The sequence below is a fragment of the Oncorhynchus tshawytscha genome, linkage group LG11 (assembly GCF_018296145.1).
Source record: "Oncorhynchus tshawytscha isolate Ot180627B linkage group LG11, Otsh_v2.0, whole genome shotgun sequence".
Taxonomy (NCBI): domain Eukaryota; kingdom Metazoa; phylum Chordata; class Actinopteri; order Salmoniformes; family Salmonidae; genus Oncorhynchus; species Oncorhynchus tshawytscha.
In genome coordinates this window covers 19,604,977-19,628,681 of record NC_056439.1, presented here as the reverse complement: position 1 = coordinate 19,628,681, position 23,705 = coordinate 19,604,977, and the positions used below count along the sequence as shown (strand labels likewise).

Sequence of the window (23,705 nt, the reverse complement as noted above, 5' to 3'; positions counted from 1 at the left end):
ATTTTGTCTGTCATAGTTGAAGTGTACCTATGATGAAAATTACAGGCCTCTCATCTTTTTAAGTGGGAGAACTTGCACAATTGGTGGCTGACTAAATACTTTTTTGCCCCACTGTAATTATACCATGCCCATTTGAAGTTGAAATTATTTTATTAACTAGAAAATAATGAGTATGTGATTGTGAGTTAATAGAATCATTGTAGATAGTAAACCGTACCCTGGTGTGTTGACTTGAGCTCTGTAGCCCTCCAAAAGTTTTTCTAGCAAAGCCTTGGTCCATGACTGGATCCTCCATCTTTGTCTTGATCAGGATGAAGGACCCTCTGTGTCGCGGGTGTCCCCCTCCACTTCCACTCTGGTCTCCCATTTCACTTGTTCCCTCTCTATAGCTGCTTCTGCTGCCCTGACTATGACCTTGCCCTAACCCCACATCTACCTCCATGGCCACAGGTTCAGCCACACCTCTGGACCTCTGCTCATCCACCCACTCCTCTGTCCGCCCGCTACTGCTGGACCCAGACACCCCGACTACCACCACTCCGCTACTCCTAGAGCCTGATCCCTCCATCACACCGCTACCTGTAAAATCAGAACCCCCCACCACTCCGCTACTCCTGGACCCAGAGCCCCCCACCACTCTGCTACTCCTGGACCCAGAGCCCCCCACCACTCCACACTGGGGGCTTCTGCCTCCTGTGTGGCCTGAGGAGTTTATCCCTGTGGTTTCCCCTCTGGTCTCCCCCTCTCCTCCCTGACCATACCCCCCTCTCCAGGCAATGGAGTCCACCTCCTCAACACCAAAGCTGTGCTCACCGCCACCCTTCTCCCTGCAATTGCCACTGCTTTCAACCCCACTGCCCTGTCCCAGTCTCTGACTGCTTCCTTGGCTTAACGCCATTGGACCCTGTTGACCACTGCCCTCTCTCTCCCCATGTTCAGAGAGATCCATATCCTCCACACTGCCCTCAAACCCTCCCTTGACCCACACACCCTCTTCTGCTCTAAAACTTGCCCCTTCGCTTTGCTCCATCCTTGCCCCTGACCCTGTTCTTCCCCCTCTCCCAGACCCTGATCCATAGCTCTGAGAGACCCAGACACCATGGTCCTCTCCTGGGGATCCCTCTGGAGCACCCTCCCTCCTGCTGCTGGAGCCTCTTCCTTTGTACAGGTCTCCTCCCTCCCCAGGAAAGAGCTCCCTAGCTGGGCCTGTCAACTCCCCAGCCTGACCTCTCACCCTCTGGATGTCTAAGTCATGGTCCTCAGAGGAGCTGTGCCCATTCAGCAGCCTGGGAATGGAACAGCAGACAGTCAGTAACTGAAGGAATCTCTTAGGATTGGTGTGTAATTGGCCGCATTAAACACTTTTCACCCAGATGCAGGGACAGCATGTGCAACATATTGACTTCTTTGTAGAAGGCTATGGTCGGTAAAGTTTTCGGAGATAGATGTGCACAAGCCATATGAGGTTGTCGAGAACCTTCACTGAAACACACTAAACTAGAGATGAAGTAGCATTAGTGGTAATGGTACTAGAGTAGTCCTCCCATAGAGACACTATCATTCACAAGGGTGGATGATTCGATACATGTGCAAAGCTCTAGAATGTGATGATAATAGCAGCCATCTTTGTCAAGCATAGTTGTTGATTCCAAAGTTCTATATCTAATTCTAAGAGTTTTCCGTCAAGCCCGCTATAGCGTAATGTACCTGAAGAGGTTGAGGCTGAGGTCATGCAGGGCCATCCAGGACTCTCTCAAGCGCTTCATGTCCCTGAGGATGTGTACTCGTCCCTCCTCGGAGGTCCTCTTCAGCACCCCCTGGCCCTCCACCTCTGTCTGGTGCAGCTGCAGCTCCTTCTCTGGGAACTCACCTAGTGCCCTCTACGGGACCGGAGGAGGAATAACACAGGATGGGACGTGACATATTAACTACATGCAAGTTCAGCACTGGACAGAGTCACAGTTTATTTCCCATAACTCTTTGTCAGTAGAGAACATTTTATTACATTTTTTTTAACACAGGATATCCTCTCCATAGTAGTCCAGTGCCTAGTCATGTTTGTCTATCTTCATCAAAACAGCCATAATCAGTGCCACATAACAGATGTGTGGTATGTCAGTACCTCAGCTTCATGCTGTCTGTTGTCCACACTCCACTCCCCAGCAGAACTGCGGTAGGACTCCAGCTTCTGCCTCATAATCATCAGCCACTTCTCTACATTCAGCAGGCTTTCATGGAAACTCTCGTGCTCCCTGATGCTCTCCTCACTCTCGTTCCCCTTCACCTGCCACACACACACACACACACACACACACGTTAATATCAAAAGATATACACTCAGTGACGGTTTATTAGGTACACCCATCTAGTACCGGGGTGGACCCGGCCCCTTGCCTCCAGAACAGCCTGAATTATTTGGGGCATTCTACAAGGTGTCATAAATATTCTACAGGGATGTTGGTCCATGCTGACGCAACAGAATCACACAGTTGCTGCAGATTGGAGGGCGGTACATTCATGCTGCTAACAGCCCGTTCCATCTCAACCCAAAGATGCTCTGTTCAGTTGAGGTCTGGGGACTGCGAAGGTCACTCAAGTAAACTGAAGTCGCTGTCAATGTTCCAGGCAATGTTTTTCCACTGCTCATTTGTCCAGTGTTGGTGATCGTGTTGGTGATCGTGTGCCCACTGGAGCCGCTTCTTCTTGTTTTTAGCTGACAAGAGTGGAACACAGTGTGGTCGTCTGCTGCAATAGCCCATCCATGACAAGGATTGACGAGTTGTGCCTTCCGAGATGCTGTTCTGCGCCGTTATTTGTCTGTTTGTGGCCTGCCTGTTAGCTTGCACGATTCTTGCCATTCTCCTTCGACCTCTCTCATTAACGAGCTGTTTGCGCCCATTTTGTTTTTCACACCCTTCTCAGTAAACCCTAAACACTGTCATGCGTGAAAAGCCCAGGAGGTCGGCCGTTTCTGAGATAATGGATGCGGCGTGCCTGACATTGACGATCGTACCACGCCCAAAGTCGCTTAGGTCACTCGTTTTGCCCATTCTAACGTTCAATCGAACAGTAACTGAATGCCTCGATGCCTGCCTGCCTGTCTGCTTTATATAGCAAGTCACATGACTCACTGTCTGAAGGTGAGTGGATAACAAAACTCAGCCAAATGAACACAGGGATAGACAACACATTAAGCAAATGAAATCACATGCTAAAATATTACTTCACAAATACACAGATTGATGAATAGGAAATGTTATTAATTTCAAAAGCAATTTTTTGCCACTAAAGTATCATCTTTTTCAAAACTTCTGCTTAGTCAAATCCTTCCATTCTTACCCGGACTGCCTTGTATAGGTTCCTCCAGTCCCCATACAGTCTCTCAGACCGGGTCTTGTTAGTGGAGCTGGATGACACCAGAGTCTCCAGAGCTGTGATGTGGGCCTCACAGTCCTCCAAGTCCTTCTTGATCCCCTGAGAGACACAAAGCAACTTTATGAATGCTTTATACATGCTTATATGTTCTAAATGAGTCTCATAGGACCCCCTGGACACAGGCTCAATCTCAATTCATCTTTCCTCAATTCCTTGCATCCTATCTCCTTGCCTCCTTGCCAACCATATTGGAGGAGAAGGTCACTCCACTCGAACCTTCTCCAATGCCTTTGAGAAGGAGGTGAGGAGAGAGGATGCAAGGAAAGATTAATTGAGAATGAGCCACAGGTTAAGAATGTATTAAGTGACCCACCCGTAGCTGGTCTGACTGGCTCTTCTTGGCCAGTATGTCTGGTTGGAGGATGTCTGCTGAGATCAGTCTGTCTCTCAGGAGGGTCAGCTTGCTCCTGATTGACTCGTAGGCGTCGCCAAAGTCCTTCGTCCTTGAGATCAAACCCTAAGGACATACGTAAGCAATAAGGCACGAGGGGGTGTGGTATATGGCCAATATACAACGGTTAAGGGCTGTACGACGCAACGTGGAGTGCCTGGATACACCCCTTAGCCGTGGTATATTGGCCATATACCACAAACCCCGAGGTATCTTATTGCTATTATAAACTGGTTACCAACATAATTAGAACAAAAATACATATTTTTCTCATACCCGTGGTATATGGTCTGATATACCACAGCTGTCAGCCAATCAGCATTCAGGGCTCGAACCACCCAGTTTATAACAAAAATTACATTCCATCCCAAATGGCACCCCATTCCCTAATAATGACCTACATATGACCAGAGCCCAATGACACACACACGAACGCACTCACACACCTGCAGTCTTCCCTTCCTCTGCAGAAGCTGGCTGTGCAGTAGCTCTCGGTTCTTCACGGCGGCGTTGAGCTCCGTCAGTAGACTCTCTGCTCTGTCAGAGCCAAACACTGAAACCAGCAGATCTCTCTTCACCTGCAGCAGACTCAACCGCTCTTGCAGCTGTAGACTTTGCATCATCAACCTCTGTAGGGGGATAGAAAGAAATAGAGGAAACAAAGACAGAAAAAAAAGTAGAAATATGTGCCTCGGGGCATCTAAATCACACATTCCTCTGTGTCAACGAAAAGCAAGCATGATCCTCAGATGTCTCTTTTTCAAAGATCAGGAAATGATTGAACTCCCTGACCTGTGCTTTCAGTATTCCCATGTCTGGAGGGGAGGAGGTTATATAGGGAAAGCCATAGATTCAATTTAATGATGGAGAAGGCTCAAATGGCAGTCTCTTCCATATATAGTACACTACTTTTGACACCCTATTCCATATATAGTTCACTACTTTTGACCACAGCCCTATGGGCCCTGATCAAAAGTAGTGCACTAAACAGGGAATAGGGTGCCATTTCGGACACGGCCCAAGCCAATCTCTGTCAAGTACTGTCTGTCTGTAGGGCTGAATGGATTTCCATAGCTGACCTAATTAAGGTACCATGACTACAGTATATCATTATTACAGTGGAGGTCTCCAGGCCTTGAGTGCCACAGCGACTACAAGTTTGGTTTCTCAGCCATCAACGGGTTACCTTACGAATACAATCCTGGTTTAGCTGCTTGATTGACGGGATTGAAGGTCACCTTTTCTCGATGCATTTTACAGTGTTGAATTAGCTGCATTGTATGTTCTGTATCATGTCCTGCTACATCCCTTTTAAGCACATGACCAAAAACATTTCCCATGGTGGAATAATAGTTGATCAAATCAGTAGCAGCCTGCAGTGCAGTGTGGTGTTTATACCTCAATGTTCTGCACTAGCAAGGCGATGTGGGAGAACTCAGACACCTCTGCTGAGGCCTCCAGCACCTGAGAGACCAGCTGGCTCCACTGAGAGAAGCCATGCAGAGGGTCCTGCAGCACCAGTCTCAGCCCTGTCTCTGACTCCACACATAGCTTCATTGCGCGACACTTCACACTATAGGCAGACAGGGGAGAGGAGACGGGCTTCAAACAGGCTAGATATGGTGCATTGCATGCAAAATACAAAATGTACTGTATATATTTAAACACAGTAAAAAGTCAGAGGAAAATTGCAGCTTATACATTCAGCCTGTTTGACATTTAACCAAGTAATCACTGTATGTTTCAATAAGTTATTATGTTATAGAACAGCATAGACATCCTGTCTTTCCCTATAGAGAGAAAAAAGACTGTTTGCATGAATTATCATACAACATCAAAAGCTAATCAGTAAGGGAAAGTGGAATAAATTGAGCCAAGTTTTTACATTCAGCATCACTCCGTCAAGGGGAATATAGTATTCTTTCTAACAAAGATATCTACACATATTTCAGGATGTTGTGTGTATCCCTGGAAATAATCAGAATATAGGTAAAAGGTTTTGAAAACATACACTACATGACCAAAACTATGTGGACACTTGCTCGTCAAACATCTCATTCCAAAATCATGGGCATTAATATGGAGTTGGTCCCCCCTTTGCTGCTATAACAGTATCCACTCTTCTGGGATGGCTTTCCACTAGATGTTGAAAGATTGCTGTGGGGACTTGCTTCCATTCAGCCACAAGCGCATTAGTGAGGTCGGGCACTGATGTTGGGCAATTAGTCGGTGGTCCAATTCATCCCAAAGACGTCCGATGGGGTTGAGGACAGTGCTCTGTGCAGGCCAGTCAAGTTCTTCCACACCGATCTCGACAAACCATTTCTGCATGGACCTCGCTTTGTGCAAGGGGGCATTGTCATGCTGAAACAGGAAAGGGCCTTCCCAAAACTGTTGCCACAAAGTTGGAAGCACAGAATTGTCTAGAAACTCAATGTATGCTATAGAGTTAAGATTTCCCTTCACTGGAACTAAGGGGCCTAGCCAAGCCATGAAAAACAGCCCAAGACCATTATTCCTCCTCCACCAGACTTTACAGTTGGCACTAGGCATTTGGGCAAGTAGCGTTTACTGGTATCTGCCAAACCCAGATTAGTCCATCGGACTACCAGATTGTGAAGCGTGATTCATCACTCCAGAGAGCACGTTTCCACTGCTCCAGAGTCCAATGCCACCGAGCTTTACACCACTCTAGCTGATGCTTGGCATTGCGTATGGTGATCTTAGGCTTGTATACGGCTGCTCGGCCATGGAAACTAATTTCATGAAGCTCCCGACAAACAGTTAGTGTTGACTTTGCTTCCAGAGGCAGTTTGGAAATCGGTAGTGAGTGTTGCAACAGAGGATAGATTATTACCCGCAACGTGCTTCAGCACTCGGTCGTCCTGTTCTGTGAGCTTGTGTGGCCTACTACGTCGCAGCTGAGCCGTTGCTGCTCCTAGACATTTCCACTTCACCATAACAGCACTTCGAGTTGACAGGCACAGCTCGGAAAATTCGGAAAATGTCAAGAACTTTGAATGCTCTTCAAGTGCAGTCACACAAACCATCAAGCGCTATGATGAAACTGGCTCTCATGAGGACCGCCAAAGGAAAGGAAGACCCAGAGTTACCTCTGCTGCAGAGGAAAAGTTAATTAGAGTTAACTGCACCTCAGATTGCAGCCAAATAAATGCTTCATAGAGTTCAAGTAACAGACATCTCAACATCAACTGTTCAGAGGAGACTGTGTGAATCAGGCCTTCATGGTCAAATTGCTGCAAAGATACAACTACTAAAAAGGACACCAATAAGGAGAAGAGACTTGCTTGGGCAAAGAAACGCGAGCAATGGACATTAGACCGGTGGAAATCTGTCCTTTGGTATGACGAATCCAAATTTGAGATTTTTGGTTCCAAGTGCCGTGTCTTTGTGAGACGCAGAGTATGTGAACGGATGTTCTCCGCATGTGTGGTTCCCACTGTGAAGCATGGAGGAGGTGGTGTGATGGTGCTTTGCTGGTGACACTGTCAGTGATTTTTTATTATTCAAGGCACACTTAACCAGGTTGTGTAAGGGCTATTTGACCAAGAAGGAGAGCTGCATCAGATGACCTGGCCTCCACAATCCCCCGACCTCAACCAAATTGAGATGGTTTGGGATGAGTTGGACCGCAGAGTAAAGGAAAAGCAGCCAACAAGTGCTCAGCATATGTGGGAACTCCTTCAAGACTGTTGGAAAAGCATCTCAGGTGAAGCTGGTTGAGAAAATGCCAAGAGTGTGCAAAGCTGTCATCAAGGCAAAGTGTGGCTGCTTTGAAGAATCTGAAATATATTTTGATTTGTTTCACACCGTTTTGGTTACTATATGATTCCATGTGTTAAATCTTAAAAAGCATCTTCCTCTCCATCGTCACTCTTCTTCTACACTGTGAAGTGCTCTGATTGTCCACTCACCTCTGGTGCTCCTTCACCACAGCCAGGACGTCGTCAGAGAGATGCCGGGAATCTTGGGAAAAGCGGAAGAGTTCTTTAAGCTGGGCCTTGAGGTTCTCCACCTGGGATTCCTCTGCTGACAGAGTATTCCGAACATTCTGAGAGGGGAATACCAAAAGGGAAAATAAGAACAATTGTTTAAAAACCTATCACAGAGAACAGCCTGGGCACCAGGCAACTCGTTCTCTGCACACAAAACACACACCAACAACCAAATGTGATAAACGCTAACTTAATTTCCTCCTTAGTGCCAGTGTTAAACTGTTATACAAGATCTTTCTCCCATAGAAGAGAAAATGTTTAAACTTAACGTAATTCACATTAATGTCAAGCAATTTTAAACCACTATTGCAATCCTCGTTGACAAGGGTGAAATTCACCTCAGTGGAATGAAGGCAGCAGGCACAAAGTGGCCTCTGATGCTGTAATTGGTTAAGTGGGTTTTTCTAGACCAGGGGTCTCTCACCTTTTCTAGGATGAGAGCTACTTTGCGAGCTAATAAAATCATCTCTTCTCCACTACTCTTCCATGGGTCCTTGGTAGAGGTCGACCAATTATGCTTTTTCAACGCCGATACCGATTATTGGAGGACCAAAAAAAAGCTGATACCGGTTAAATCAGACAATTTTAAAAATATTTATTTGTAATAATGACAATTACAACAATTACTGAATGAACACTTATTTTAACTTAATATAATACATAAAATCAATTTAGCCTCAAATAAATAATTAAACATGTTCAATTTGGTTTAAATAATGCAAAAACAAGGTGTTGGAGAAGAAAGTAAAAGTGCAATATATGCCATGTAAGAAAGCTAACGTATAAGTTCCTTGCTCAGAACATGAGAACATATGAAAACTGGTGGTTCCTTTTAACATGAGTCTTCAATATTCCCAGGTAAGAAGTTTTAGGTTGTAGTTATTATAGGAATATTTCTCTCTTTACGATTTGTATTTCATATACCTTTGACTATTGGATGTTCTTATAGGCACTTTAGTATTGCCAGTGTAACAGTATACAGTGGGGAGAACAAGTATTTGATAACCTGCTAAATCAGCAGTGTTTCCTACTTACAAAGCATGTAGAGGTCTGTATTTTTTATCATAGGTACACTTCAACTGTGAGAGATGGAATATAAAACAAAAATCCAGAAAATCACATTGTATGTCATGCAATAAAATGCAAATTAATTACTTAAAAATCATACAATGTGATTTTCTGGATTTTTGTTTTATATTCCATCTCTCACAGTTGAGGTGTACCTATGATAAAAAATTACAGACCTCTACATGCTTTAAGTAGGAAAACCTGCAAAATTGGCAGTGTATCAAATACTTGTTCTCCCCACTGTAGCTTCCATCCCTCTCCTCGCCGCTACCTGGGCTTAAACCAGGAACACATTGACAACAGCCACCCTCGAAGAAGCGTTACCCATGCAGAGCAAGGGGAACAACTACTCCAAGTCTCAGAGCGAGTGATGTTTGAAACGTTATTAGCTAGCTAACTAGCTTGCCATTTCACATCGGTTACACCAGCCTAACCTCAGGAGTTGATAGGCTTGAAGTCATAAACAGCGCAATGCTTGAAGCATTGCGAAGAGCTGCTGGCTCAAACGCACGAAAGTGCTGTTTGAATGAATGCTTACGAGCCTGCTGGTGCCTACCATCGCTCAGCCAGACTGCTCTATCAAATCATAGACTTAATTATAACATAATAACACACATAAATACGAGCCTTGGGTCATTAGTATGGTCGAATCCGGAAACTATCATCTCAAAAACAAAACGTTTATTCTTTCAGTGAAATACGGAACCGTAACAGGTGGCATCCATAAGTCTAAATACTCCTGTTACATTGCACAACCTTCAATGTTATGTCATAATTACGTAAAATTGTGGCAAATTAGTTCGCAATGAGCCAGGCGGCCCAAACTGTTGCATATACCCTGACTCTGCGTGCAATGAACGCAAGAGAAGTAACACAATTTCACCTGGTTAATATTGCCTGCTAACCTGGATTTCTTTTTGCTAAATATGCAGGTTTAAAGATATATACTTCTGTGTATTGATTTTAAGAAAGGCATTGATGTTTAGGTACACATTGGAGCAACGACAGTCCTTTTTCGCAAATGCGCACCGCATCGATTATATGCAACGCAGGACACGCTAGATAAACTAGTAATATCATCAACCATGTGTAGTTAACTAGTGATTATGATTGATTGTTTTTTATAAGATAAGTTTAATGCTAGCTAGCAACTTACCTTGGCTTCTTACTGCATTCGTGAAACAGGCAGGCTCCTCGTGAGGCAGGTGGTTAGAGCTTTGGACTAGTTAACTGTAAGGTTGCACGATTGAATCCCTGAGCTGACAAGGTAAAAATCTGTCGTTCTGACCCTGACCCCTGTTTTAGCTAACTATCTAGCTAGCAATGGCAATCATGTTAGCATATTTTACTCTTACAGAGATTACTGTTCTAAAACATGTTCTTGGGTGTAAAATAATTAAATAATAACCTCAGGTTTGAGAGTGAATTAAACAGTGAATTGCTTTCATGAGCTTTTTCCTCTCACTGCCCTGAGGGTTTAGCTATCTTGGAATTAAAACATTTCCAATAACTTTATTTTCTAAATCCATTTTCTTCTTAACTTTTTTGCTAAATGAGAAACATACTGTAAGAAATAGCACAATACATTTTCCAATAACCTTTTTGAGAAACAACAACTTTGCTTAACGTTCTTCTTAAATCTATAGTTAAGGGGGAAAAAATGGCAGTTAAGAAGACCTTTCTTCTTAAGAAGGTTTTGTGAATCTGGACCCTGGTCTAGACACTGGGATAAAATGACTATACTAATTGTTTTAGCCTCTGACGAATCTTATCACTCTTCTGCTAGCTTTTGTTTCTCAAACTGACCTCAATAGCTACTAGCTTCCGAGCCTTATGTCTTCTCCATCATCTACAGTCCTAAATGGAACCCTATTCCCTACATAGTGGACTACTTTTCACCAGAACCCTCTGATCTGAAAACACAGGACAGGTAAAAGCAATGTATTGAAAGCCTATGTAGGCATTTCCTTGCATCTGTCCAATTCATTGACATCAGTGAATTGAAGGAGATTAGAAGAGCAATGAAGCCACTTCAGACAATCAATACAAATCCATATCCAAATCCACTGTGGGAACCTGCCCCACAACAGGTACGTTTTGACTGTGAGGATACAATACCGTCCCACAACTATTATCTTCTATGTAATCTCCACCAGACATCTCCCAGGCATGTAGCCAGAGGGCCAATTCCTGCAAGGTAATAGTTAGAGCAACTGCCCATGCTGTGTCAGACTCTTATTTTAGCTAGTAACTAAAGCTGTAAGCCTTGGGTTGAGGAGTGAAATTGACAGAGAGACACTGAAAGAGAAAAAGAAAGCAAAGAACAAGTAAGGGGAAGGAGATAAGAGTGGAAGAGAGAAGGGTAAAAAAGGAAGGCAGAGGGAAGACTGGAGAGAGAGAGAGGTAGACAACAAGGAAATTAAATTAGGAAGAGAGCTAGCGAGAGAGAGACAATGAGAACGAAAGAGACAGAGAGTGTGTATAAAGCCCACCATGTACTTCCTCCACTGCCCAACCATCTGTTCCTCGGTCCTGTCTCCCTCCCTGGCTGTCTCCAGGTCTTTGGTCAGTCTGTGAAGCAGGGCCTGGAGCTGCGCTATGTCCTCCCCCAGGCGCTGGCAGTGGCTCTGGTACTGGCTCTGGGAGTCTAGGCTGCTCCTCAGGCCCTCCCCAGCCTCACACAGGCTCTGTCGGAGCCTCTGCCAGGCCAGACGAAGCTCCTCCACCTCCTCCTCCACCACCTCCACCCCCCCGGGCGACGTGTTGGCCCGCACTGCCTCCACCATGCCCTCGATGTGCTGCAGCGTCCGCTCCTCACTGGCCACACTGTCGTCCAGCGTCTGACAGAGGGGAGAGGAGAGTTACGATGTGTCACGATTTTCCACCCTTCTCAAACTTAATTCATTGTGCAATTAAAATAACAAACTTTCTAGTAAAACAATGTTTTTTGTTGTTTTTTTTACAGCAAAAAGAAAAAAAGAACAGTGATGTGACTAGGGGGAACGCTCATCTGTCCCTCCCAGGAGTCGTATAACCAGGGTGTACTACTCTCACCTGTAGGGCTTGGAGATTGTTCTCGGCTGTGTCCTCTGACTCAGTAAGTGTGTTCAGCTCCTTAGCTTTGGACACCAGCCAGGCCTGGAACTTTAGGACGTAGCTCTGGTAAATCTGGTGCTCTTCAGCTATCTTCTGCAGCACTGACAGCCTCTCCTGTTGAAGGGAAATCCACCACTTTTTTACACATATTCATCAACTCCAGCAACATACCAGGGTCTACACACAAGTGAAAATGACATGTTCCTACATTGTAGTTTAACTTCTCTAGGGTAGGGGGCAACATTTGGAATTTTGGATGAAAAGCATGCCCCAATTAAACTGCCTTGAGGTGTCACTACAGACCCTGGTTTGATTCCAGGCCGAACAAACCCAGACGATGCTGGGCCAATTGTGCACCGCACTATGCGACTCCCAGTCACGGCCGGTTGTGATACAGCCTGGAATCAAACCAGGGTCTGTAGTGACACCTCTAGCGCTGAGATGCAGTGCCTTAGACCACTGCGCCACGTGGGATATCTGTACCCCACACATAAAGATAATTGTAAGGTCCCTTAGTCGAGCAATGAATTTCAAACACAGACTCAACCTCAAAGATCAGGGAGGTTTTCCAATGCCTCACAAAGTGAGGGCACCTATTGGTAGATGTGTAAAAAAAAACACATTGAATATCCCTTTGAGCGTGGTGAAGTTATTCATTACACTGTGCATGGTGTATTAATACACCCAGTCACTACAAACATACAGGCATCCTTCCTAACTCAGTCACCAGAGCGGAAGGAGACTGCTCAGGGATTAAAACAGTTAAGAGTTTAATAGCTGTGATAAGAGAAAACTGAGGATGGATCAACAAAATTGTAGTTACTTCACAATACCAACCTAATTGACAGAGTGAAAAGAAGGACGCTTGTACAGATAAAACTATTCCAAAACATGCAACAAGGCACTAAAGTAATACTGCAAAAAATGTGGCAAAGAAATGTACTTTTTTTCAGAATAAAAAGCATTATGTTTAGAGCAAATCCAATACAACACATTACAACAGTACCACGCTCTATATTTTCAAGCACAGTAGTGGTGGTTGCATCATGTTATGGGTATATTTGTAATCATTAAGGATTGGTTAGTTTTTCAGGATAAAAAAAAAGATGCAAAGAGGTTAAGCACAGGCAAAATCCTATAGGAAAATCTGGTTCAGTCTGCTTTCCACCAGACACTGGGAGATTAATTCACCTACACTGGAGTTTCTTACCAAGAAGACAGTGAATGTTCCTGAGTGGCCTAGTTACACTTTTGTTTGAAATCTACTTGAAAATCAAGACCTGAAAAAGGTTGTCTAGCAATGATCAACAATCAAATTGACAGAGATTGAACAATTTTGAAAATAATAAAACGGGCAAATGTTTCACAACCCAGGTGTGGAAAGCTCTTAGGCTTACCCAGAAAGACTCACAGCTGTAATCGCTGCCACAGGTGATTCTAACATGTATTGACTCAGAGGGTTTGAATACTTATATCTAGTCAAGATCTATTAGTGTTATATTTTTCATGAATTCTTTACAAAATGCTTTTTTAAATCCAATTTGACAGAGTATGTTGTGTAGATAGTTGACAAAAAGTGACAATTAAATCCATTGTAATCCCGCTTTGTAACAACAAAATGTAGAAACGTCAAGGGGTGTGAATACTTTCTGAAGGCACTGTAGAACTAGCTAGTTCTAGCTCCTTTCAAAGAGTAGGGGAACAAATGTTCTCCACTTTTGAGCAACAACCTCCATATGAAAGAGAATATAAATCATTAGAATGATATTCCCCCTTTGGACCAAACGCACAGCTCTGCCATGAGCTAAGCATGTTCAAACGGGCGAGGAGCACCAAAAGACTGTTCCCTTTGAAAGTAGAGAGACAGGGAGAGGAGAGGACCGTTGTGGACTGTAAGATGTTTCAAAGACCTAGATGAAACAGAAAGAAACAGGAAAGGCATTGCCTTGATTGTGTGACTACAGAAAAATAAAAAAGGACGTACACAACAAAAGAAGCTCGGCACAAATTGAAGAGTATTCACCAACAACGCTCAAGAGACTCAAGTTACTCGACTCTGAGAACCTAGAAGTTAGTTACTGTACCCTGCAGCCTGTCTGTCTGAATGGAAATAATACCACTCAATAACAGCGACACAGTTTCGATCATTCTATTGTGTTCGCTATATAGCTTACAGGGGTCCAGATCCAAAATTCTAAATAATATCTCGGGTCTGGGTCAGATATGACACTCATGGATCTCGGGTATGTGTAATTTTAATTGACTTGTCCGGGTGGACTAGTACAGGTCTGAACGTGACTGCTGCAGTAGAGAAAAATAGATGTAATCATTTTTGCTGCTGCTCTTGCTTTTCATGACAGTGGCACGTGTAGCTTATTGTTGTTGTTGGCTAATCATCAAAGTGGCAATAGGCTACAGTCATAGAGCCTACATGTGTGGCAAGTGTTAGATATATAATCAATGGAAAATGGAATTAAAATGACAATTAAAAGTTAAAAGGAAGAAGGATAGGCTACAACAACCAAGAGCCAACAGGTAGACTGCTACTTAATATTTTGAATGGAGTTATTCTTGTTTGTAACTGTGTAGGACGAGAAAGCGCATGCCTCCATTAGCCTAGCTCGCTAACATTAGCTAGCGTCTCCAATTTTAATGCAGTTAAGACAGGTAATAGGTAATCATATTTGATTATAAATAACCTAGCTATGGCAGCTATTAGTCTCCTATAGCGCGAGTCGGCTTGGTTGGTTGCGGGCTCTCGTCTCTCTCTCCGTCCTCCCTGCTCACCAGGTCACTTGCTCACACTCACAGTAGCCTACATACACAGCACGGCCCCTGCTAGAGCGTTAGCTCTCTCTACCTCCTCTCCCTCACGCTTTATCGGCCCGGGTCTGGATCCGACCAGGTCTAGTTTTCTTCGGGTCCGTTCGGAACGGGTCTCTATATTTAACATATTTACTCATGCATATTCGTTCCGAGTGAGAAAGCCCCAGGTCCATTTCGGGAATGGGTCCTACTTTTTGGACCCGTTAAGGCCTCTAAGCTCATTACAAGAATGCTAGCTTGAGTTTTGTGCAGAGAATTCAAGGGAATATATGGATATTTTGAACAAGTCATCAGAAAGCCTCCATTATACTGCACACACACACCTCAGCCCTGTCCCGTATGCTATTGTATGCCTCTTGCAGTCTCTCCTGTGCCTCCTGGTCCACACTGGGGTCCTGGGTACGGTTGTGCAGGGCTGCAGCCTCATCCAACAGCCTCTCCAACAGCAGTGCCTGGCTCTGCACGTCACTCAGCAAGACATGCTGGTGGTCCACCTGGAACACACACATTAGATTACATTATATACTTTCTACCTGGAAGACATACAAGTTAGCTACTGTGGTTTATGGGTGCTCTATAGGAATGATTGGCAGCATTTGAAGGCTAGCTTGATGTAGCTAGGTTTATTATTTCTTATGACCAAACAGCCAAACTCAAAATATGGCAGTACAGTTGAGCTTCTGATATGGTATCAGTAGTATTACTTTATATTCAGTATCCGTTGGAACCACAGCCTACCCTCTTCACTCACACTAGAGAGTTTCCAGACTGGCTAAACATAGACATTACCATTGTTGACACCCAGGCCAGTGTCAGGTGTGTTCGCTCACCTGCCACAGTTTCTCCTTCACCCCCAGCTGTAGTTCCACCTCCGGCTCCAGACTGCGGCGCATGCGGACCAGCCACATCTCAACCTCCTCGTGCGCCTTCAGGTACTCACTCCAGTGCAGCCACACCCACTCTATCCGGCTGGGAAAGAGAGTAGTAGGGTGGGATGAAGAGTAAATATCGACCATAGAAAAACAAAGACCTTAGAAAATTGTGTTGATATGGCCTAAACAAAAACAAGGCCTTCTGCCATGCCATTAACAATCAAATATTTTTCACTGAACGAATAGAATGTATTCCCTCATGCATACATTATCCATGGGTGTGTAATATTAGCTGATGTGACAGATAATAAAACTCATGGCAATTCCTTTTTAAAAGGAGACATAGTAATTGACCTGCCCTTTTCAGCTGCCACAGAAGTCATTGGAGGTCATGGAAAGTCAGAGGAGTCGTGGGTTAGCTACCTGTGGCAGTGGATTATGAAGGTGCAGGTCTCCTCCCATGATGCTTTGAGCTCTTTGAGTTTGGCGTGGGTTTTGCTCCTGGTCTCCTGGTCTCCGTTCTGCAGTAAGACCTCAGCAGCCACCAGCACCATGTCCATCTTCATGCGACCCTCATGCTCAGACTCGTGGATTTTCTGTCCACCAGTAACACAGGAGATGCTTGATGAGATCATGAATTTTGGGCTGACAGATAATGTGGTCAAGCATAGGGTTATGGCGATCATGAAATTGTCAGCCGGTGATTGTCAAGCAAATAAACAAACGTTAAGCATCTTCTGGTTTCCACAAAGACAAGGCATTTAAAAAAAAGTCTAATACATCCATGTAATATAGCCTACAACTTCACAATAAATCCATTATTTATTTTAGACAGGTCTAAAGAAACATGAAATGAAGTAAATGTAGTCTATTTCAGAAGAAAATAATAGCATACTCTAAGTTGTCCTTATGTTAGGTCCTGATCTGGCAATGCCAAATGGCTGTGTGCTACACTACAGTAGTTAATTTAGCAGACAAGATTTGCTTATAATTATAAGTATAAAAATTTAACCAAGCGGAATAAAATATATTTTCTCCAAATGATTTGAGTGCGCACATATGGCTATTCTGTGTTGAGCGGTTAACAAATAGGTATTCCTATATGCTTAATTTATAGTTCTGAAATTTTAGGTGTTCTACAAACATTGGGCTATATGTTTAGATTTTAATACATTGTAAGGCTGCATGACGAGACTAATGATAACTTGAAAAAAGTATCTTGAAAAGGTATGAGCTCTGCTTTGTTTTTTTGCGCAGGCTGTACATACTCCAATAGTCTCTCATTCACAATTTGAGAAGCATTTGATAATGCCTCGAATTTCATAGCGGCATCCCCTTTGTGTCTACAATGAATCCTAAAAAAATCCATGTCTTTTGCGGCCCGGAGTGCTGCGTTGCCTTTCTTCCCGAGTGTGCTGTGCAATCTGAAGCATCTCTCACAAGACTCTCAATCACGTGATCGGGTCTTTCTCACAGGCTACAAGTGAAGACAGACACATCGGGGACGCAACTGCGTGCGTCCTTATCCAAATCCAAGGTGCATATTGAAGATATTGGAAGAACTGTCCACATTTACTTTTCATCAGCCAAACAGATGAGTAGGCCTAACAAACAGCAAAAGAAGTAGCCTGTCAATCTACTATCCCCCCATAGTACAGAAGTCGACATATTCTATTCTGTGCAAGAAATACATATTCCACAGTCTGGGACAGTTGTTGTTTGGCTTCCATGTCTTCTCCCGGGACCTTCTCAATATCCACATCTTGAACATCAGTCTCTGAGGCCTCATCTTCACTGTCACTTACCAACCTTGAGGATGGCTCGCTGTCTGGCTCAAAAAGCCTCAAATTTGCCTGGATGGCCACCAATTTGTCCACCCTTGTATTGGTCAGCCTGTTGCATGCTTTGGTGTGTGTGTTCCCAAACAAGGACCAGTTGCACTCTGAGGCAGCTGATGTTGGTGGGATTTGGAGGATGATGGAGGAAACAGGGAAAAGAACCTCAGATCCACAAAGTCCATTCCACCAGGTGGCTGATGTAATATAGCAGTCGTGCCAACATATCTCATCTCCATCCCAAAGCCCTTGCTTGGAAGTGTAGTTTGCCAGACTGTCAGGAGCCTTGCCCTCATCCAGGCCAAGGTGGCGAGACACGGTAGTGATGACACCATAGGCCTTGTTGATCTTTGCACCAGACAGGATGCTCTTGCCAGCATACATGGGATTCAACATGTACGCTGCGGCGTGTATGGGCTTCAGGCAGAAGTTTTAATGCTTTTGATGTATTTCAGAACTGCAGTTTCCTCTGCTTGGAGCAACAGTGAAGTGGGCAGGGCAGTACGGATTTCTTCTTACATCTGCAAGTAGTCTGAACATCAGACAGGATGGCATTTTCACCCTCAATCCATGCAATGACTAACGCTATAGGTATCAGGAGTTTCAGGCTGCTTACCACTCTCTCCCAAAATACATAATCCAGGAGGATCCTCTTGATGGGGCTGTCCATATCAGCAGACTGTGATATGGACATTTCTTGGAGAGACTCCTCCCCTCCAGGAGACTGTCAAACATGATGACAAAACCACCTCAACGGGTGTTGCTGGGCAGCTTCAATATGGTGCTCTTATTCTTCTCACTTTGCTTGGTGAGGTAGATTGCTGCTATATCTTGATGACCCGTCACACACCTAACCATTCCCTTGCCTCTCTTGTAGAGTGTATCCATTGTTTTCATGAGCATGAGCAGCACAGCCAATGGGTGTGATGTGAGGGTAGGACTCTTCCACTTCAGATCAAGCAGCCTTGAAGTTCGCAGCATTGTCTGTCAGCAGTGCAAATACCTTCTGTGGTCCAAGGTCATTGATGACTGCCTTCAGCTCATCTGCAATGTAGAGACCGGTGTGTCTGTTGACCCTTGTGTCTGTGCTCTTGTAGAATACTGGTTGAGGGGTGGAGATGTAGTTAATTATTCCTTGCCCACGAACAGTCGACCACCCATCAGCGATGATTGCAATACAGTCTGCTTTCACTATGATTTGCTTGACCTTCACTTGAACTCTGTTGAACTCTGCATCCAGCAAATGAGTAGATAAAGCATGTCTGGTTGGAGGGGTGTATGCTGGGCCAAGAACATTCAGAAATATCTTCCAATACACATTGCCTGTGAGCATCAGAGGTGAAGCAGTTGCATACACAACTCGAGCAAGACATTCATCAGCATTTCTCTGACTAAGTTCCTCCATTGAGTCAAAAAAACTTCTGATTTCAGGAGGACCATGAGCGGTCACTATCGATAAGGTGTCTGATTCATCATTTTCACTTCGAATAGAAGTAGAGGGACTTTTGTCAGATGTTGCATGTTGTGAGTGCTGAGGAAACTTTGTGCACTTGACCAGATGATTCTGCATCTTTGTTGCATTCTTCACATATGATTTGGCACAGTATTTGCAAATGTACACAGCTTTTCCTTCTACATTAGCTGCAGTGAAATGTGTCCACACATCAGATACTGCCTGTGGCATTAAAAAATATATATATATATATATATATATACACACAAATCCATGTACAGATAAATAGTTAAGCAGTTAGATTAAACAACTCCTTTGTAAGATACATGTTTTAAAATGAAACATGTATGGAAACAGATGAATTAACACTTCTCAGTTAGCAGGCTCAAGCAAGCTAAAACCTACATTGTGGCAAAAACTAACTAGCAGAAATTGTTAACAAGTTAGAAATGATTTAATCACACTTTGCTGTAGGCTACGATTTACAAGTTAACAAAAAAATAATGTACGTCAGAAAACATTTTCACCCCACCCAGTATTGTAATCACAACTAACTTACCAGAAAGAATGTAAACCTTGGCTCAGACAGTGTAGTAGTGTGGGCTCAATAGCATCTCATTAGTGTGCAAGATCTTGAGAATCAGCTGTACATGTGATGGAAGCATGCACTGTGCATGCAGAAGGATGAAATTCCATTGAATTGGGGATAGTTTAACCAAAATATACAACAAGACCTAGAATTGCCTCGCCTGTATCCCACAAAAAAAGGTTCACTGTTAAATTCTAACTTTTTATGAATTAAACAAAATTCCACAAATTCCAGGGCTTAACTTCCCATGGAAAATTTCCGGAAATTTCCCGGCTCTTTGAAACCCTAACTATATACACTACCAGCCAAAAGTTTTAGAACATCTACTCATGCAAGGGGTTTTCCATATTTTTACTATTTTCTACTTTGTAGAATAATAGTGAAGACATCAAAACTATTAAATAACACATATGGAATCATGTAGTATCCAAAGAAAAGTGTTTGATTTAACTATATTTTATATTTGAGATTCGTCAAATAGCCACACTTTGCCTTGATGACAGCATTGCACACCCTTGGCATTCTCTCAACCAGCTTCACCTGGAATGCTTTTTCAACAGTCTTGAAGGAGTTCCCACATATGCTGAGAACTTTTTGGCTGCTTTTCCTTCACTCTGCAGTCCGACTCATCCCAAACCATCTCAAAATGGGTTGAGGTCGGGGGATTGTGGAGGCCAGGTCATCTGATGCAGCACTCCGTCACTCTCCTTCGTAAAATAGCCCTTACACCGCCTGGAGGTGTGTTGGGTCATTGTCCTGTTGAAAAACAAATGATATGGGACTAAGCGCAAACCAGATAGGATGGCGTATCGCTGCAGAATGCTGTGGTAGCCATGCTGGTTAAGTGTGCCTTGAATTCTAAATAAATCACAGACAGTGTCAGCAGCAAAGCACCCCCACACCCATAACACCTCCTCCTCCAAGCTTTACAGTGGGAAATATATATACGAAGATCATCTGTTCACCTACACCACGTCTCACAAAGACATGGTGCTTGGAACCAAAAATCTCAAATTTTGACTCATCACACCAAAGGACAGATTTCCACCGGTCTAATGTCCATTGCGCGTGTTTCTTGGCCAAAGCAAGTCTTCTCCTTATTGGTGTTCTTTAGTAGTGTTTTCTTTGCAGCAATTTGACCATGAAGGCCTGATTCAAGCAGTCTCCTCTGAACAGTTGATGTTGAGATGTGTCTGTTATTTGAACTCTGAAGCATTTATTTGGGCTGCAATTTCTGAGGCTAGTAACTCTACTGAACTTATCCTCTCCAGCACAGGTAACTCTGGGACTTCCACTCCTGTGGAGGTCCTCATGAGAGCCAGTTTCATCATAGCACTTGATGGTTTTTGCAACTGCACTTGAAGAAACTTTCAAAGTTCTTGACATTTTCTGGATTGACTGACCCTCGTGTCTTAAATTAATGATGGACTGTCATTTCTCTTTGCTTATTTGAGCTGTTCTTCCCATAATATGGACTTGGACTTTTACCAAATACGGCGATATGTTGTATATCTCCCCTACCTTGTCACAACACAGCCGATTGGTTTTGAGGAACGGAATTCCACACATTAACTTTTTAGAAACTTTAATTGAAATGCATTCCAGGTGACTACCTCATGGAAGCTGGTTGAGAGAATGCCAAGAGTGTGCAAAGCTGTCATGAAGGCAAAGGGTGGCTATTTGAAGACTCAAATACATTTGGATTTGTTTAAACATTTTTTGGTTACTACATGATTCCATTTGTGTTATTTCATAGTTTTGATGTCTTCACTATTATTCTACAATGTAAAAAATAGTGAAAATAAAGAAAAACCCTTGAATGAGTAGGTGTTCTTGTCACGGCCATCGAATAAAGTAGACCAAAGCGCAGCGTGGCGAGCGTACATATTCCCTTTTATTAGGATGACGCCCACAAAAACAATAAACAATACAAAACAACCGTGAAGCTTAAGGCTATGTGCCACAAACAAAGTTAACTTCCCACACTGAAAGGAGGGAAAGGGCTACCTAAGTATGGTTACCAATCAGAGACAACAATAGAAAGCTATCCCTGATTGAGAACCATACCCAGCCAAAACATAGAAATACAAAAATCATAGAAAACAAAAACATAGAATACCCACCCCAAATCACACCCTGACCAAACCAAATAGAGACATAAAAAGGCTCTAAGGTCAGGGCATGACAGTTCTAAAACTTTTGACCAGTAGAGTGTATGTATGTACAATCAAAGTCGGAAGTTTACATACACCTTAGCCAAATACATTTAAACCCAGTTTTTCACAATTACTGACATTTAATCCGAGTAAAATTCACTGTTTTAGGTCAGCTAGGATCACCACTTTATTTTAAGAATGTGAAATGTCAGAATAAATAGGAGAGAATTATTCATTTCAGCTATTATTTCTTTCGACACATTCCCAGTGGGTCAGAAGTTTACATACACTCAATTAGTATTTGGTAGCATTGCCTTTCAATTGCTTAACTTGGGTCAAACGTTTCAGGTAGCCTTCCACAAGCTTCCCAAAAATGAGTTGGGTGAATTTTGTCCCGTTCCTCCTGACAGAACTGGTGTAACTGAGTCAGGTTTGTAGGCCTCTTTGCTCGCACACACTTTTTCAGTTCTGCCCACAAATGGTCTATAGGTTGAGGTCAGAGCTTTGTGATGGCCACTCCAATACCTTGACATTGTAGTCCTTGAGCCATTTTGCCACAACTTTGGAAGTATGCTTGGGGTCATTGTCCATTTGGAAGACCCATTTGTGACCAAGCTTTAACTTCCTGACTGATGTCTGGAGATGATGTGGATATATTGAAGCAACATTTCCCCTCCTCATGATGCCATCTATTTTGTGACGTGCACCAGTCCCTACTGCAGCAAAGCACCCCCACAACATGATGCTGCCACCCTCGTGCTTCACAGTTGGGATGGTGTTCTTCGGCTTGCAAGCGTCCCCCTTTTTCCTCCAAACAAAACGATAGTCATTATGGCCAAACTATTTTTGTTTCATCAGACCAGAGGACATTTCTCCGAAGACTACCATCTTTGTCCCCATGTGCAGTTGCAAACTGTAGTCTGGCTTTTATTAATGGAGGTTTTGAAGCAGTGGCTTCTTGCTTGCTGACTGGCCTTTCAGGTTGTCGATATAGGACTTGTTTTACTGTGGATATTGATACTTTTGTACCCGTTTCCTCCAACATCTCCACAAGGTCCTTTGCTGTTGTTCTGGGATTGATTTGCACTTCTCGCACCCAAGTACGTTCATCTCTAGGAGACAGAACGCGTCTCCTTCCTGAGCGGTATGACGGCTGCATGGTCCCATGGTGTTTATACTTGCGTACTATCGTATGTACAGATGAACGTGGTACCTTCAGGCGTTTGGAAATCGCTCCCAAGGATGAATCATACTTGCGGAGGTATACCATTTATTTTCTGAAGTCTTAGCTGATTTCTTTAGATTTTCCCATGATGTCAAGCAAAGAGGCACTGAGTTTGAAAGTAGGCCTTGAAATGCATCCACAAGTACACCTCAATTGACTCAAATTATGTCAATTAGCCTATCAGAAGCTTCTAAAGCCATTACATCATTTTCTGGAATTTTCCAAGCTGTTTAAATGCACAGTCAACTTAGTGTATGTAAACTTCTGACCCACTGGAATTGTGATACAGTGCATTATGAGTGAAATAATCGGTCTGTAAACATTTGTTGGAAAAATGTCATGCACAAAGTAGATATCCTAACCAACTTGCCAAAACTATAGTTTGTTAACAAGAGATTTGTGGAGTGGTTGAAAAACAAGTTTTCATGACACCAAACTAAGTGTATGTAAACTTACGACTTCAACTGTGTGTGATATATATATATATATATATATATAAAATATATATTAAACAATTTAAAAAGTATACAGAAGCGTCCCTTGGGGGCAATGAAACTGAGTGAGTGGTGGAAGCATCTGAACGAAAAAGGAAAACTGGACTCTGGTGTCACATACCACTGTATTACAGGAGTTAAAGGTGAGAGATCGGTTGAGGGCAGTCATAACAGCCATGTTGGAAAGGACAATTTGAAGAGACTTATCTGAGCCTGCACAGAATGGTTCAGACTGGCTGAATAGTGTGA

At 43.4% G+C, this 23,705-nt stretch overlaps 1 protein-coding gene across 2 annotated transcripts in view; it reads right to left on the bottom strand.

Annotated features, from left to right (window-relative positions):
* Positions 1-23,705, bottom strand: part of LOC112261566 (nesprin-3) — a 43,303-nt gene that overhangs the window by 15,463 nt on the left and 4,135 nt on the right. For both annotated transcript variants that reach the window (XM_024437002.2, XM_024437003.2), the window contains 13 exons: positions 16,128-16,300; positions 15,663-15,801; positions 15,156-15,326; positions 11,965-12,120; positions 11,403-11,750; positions 7,762-7,898; positions 5,225-5,399; positions 4,273-4,455; positions 3,749-3,892; positions 3,340-3,474; positions 2,123-2,284; positions 1,708-1,880; positions 218-1,286 (listed from right to left, as the gene is read on the bottom strand). In XM_024437002.2, the coding sequence (XP_024292770.1) occupies positions 218-1,286; positions 1,708-1,880; positions 2,123-2,284; positions 3,340-3,474; positions 3,749-3,892; positions 4,273-4,455; positions 5,225-5,399; positions 7,762-7,898; positions 11,403-11,750; positions 11,965-12,120; positions 15,156-15,326; positions 15,663-15,801; positions 16,128-16,300 (3,165 nt within the window). The remainder of the gene's footprint in view (positions 1-217; positions 1,287-1,707; positions 1,881-2,122; positions 2,285-3,339; positions 3,475-3,748; positions 3,893-4,272; positions 4,456-5,224; positions 5,400-7,761; positions 7,899-11,402; positions 11,751-11,964; positions 12,121-15,155; positions 15,327-15,662; positions 15,802-16,127; positions 16,301-23,705) is intronic.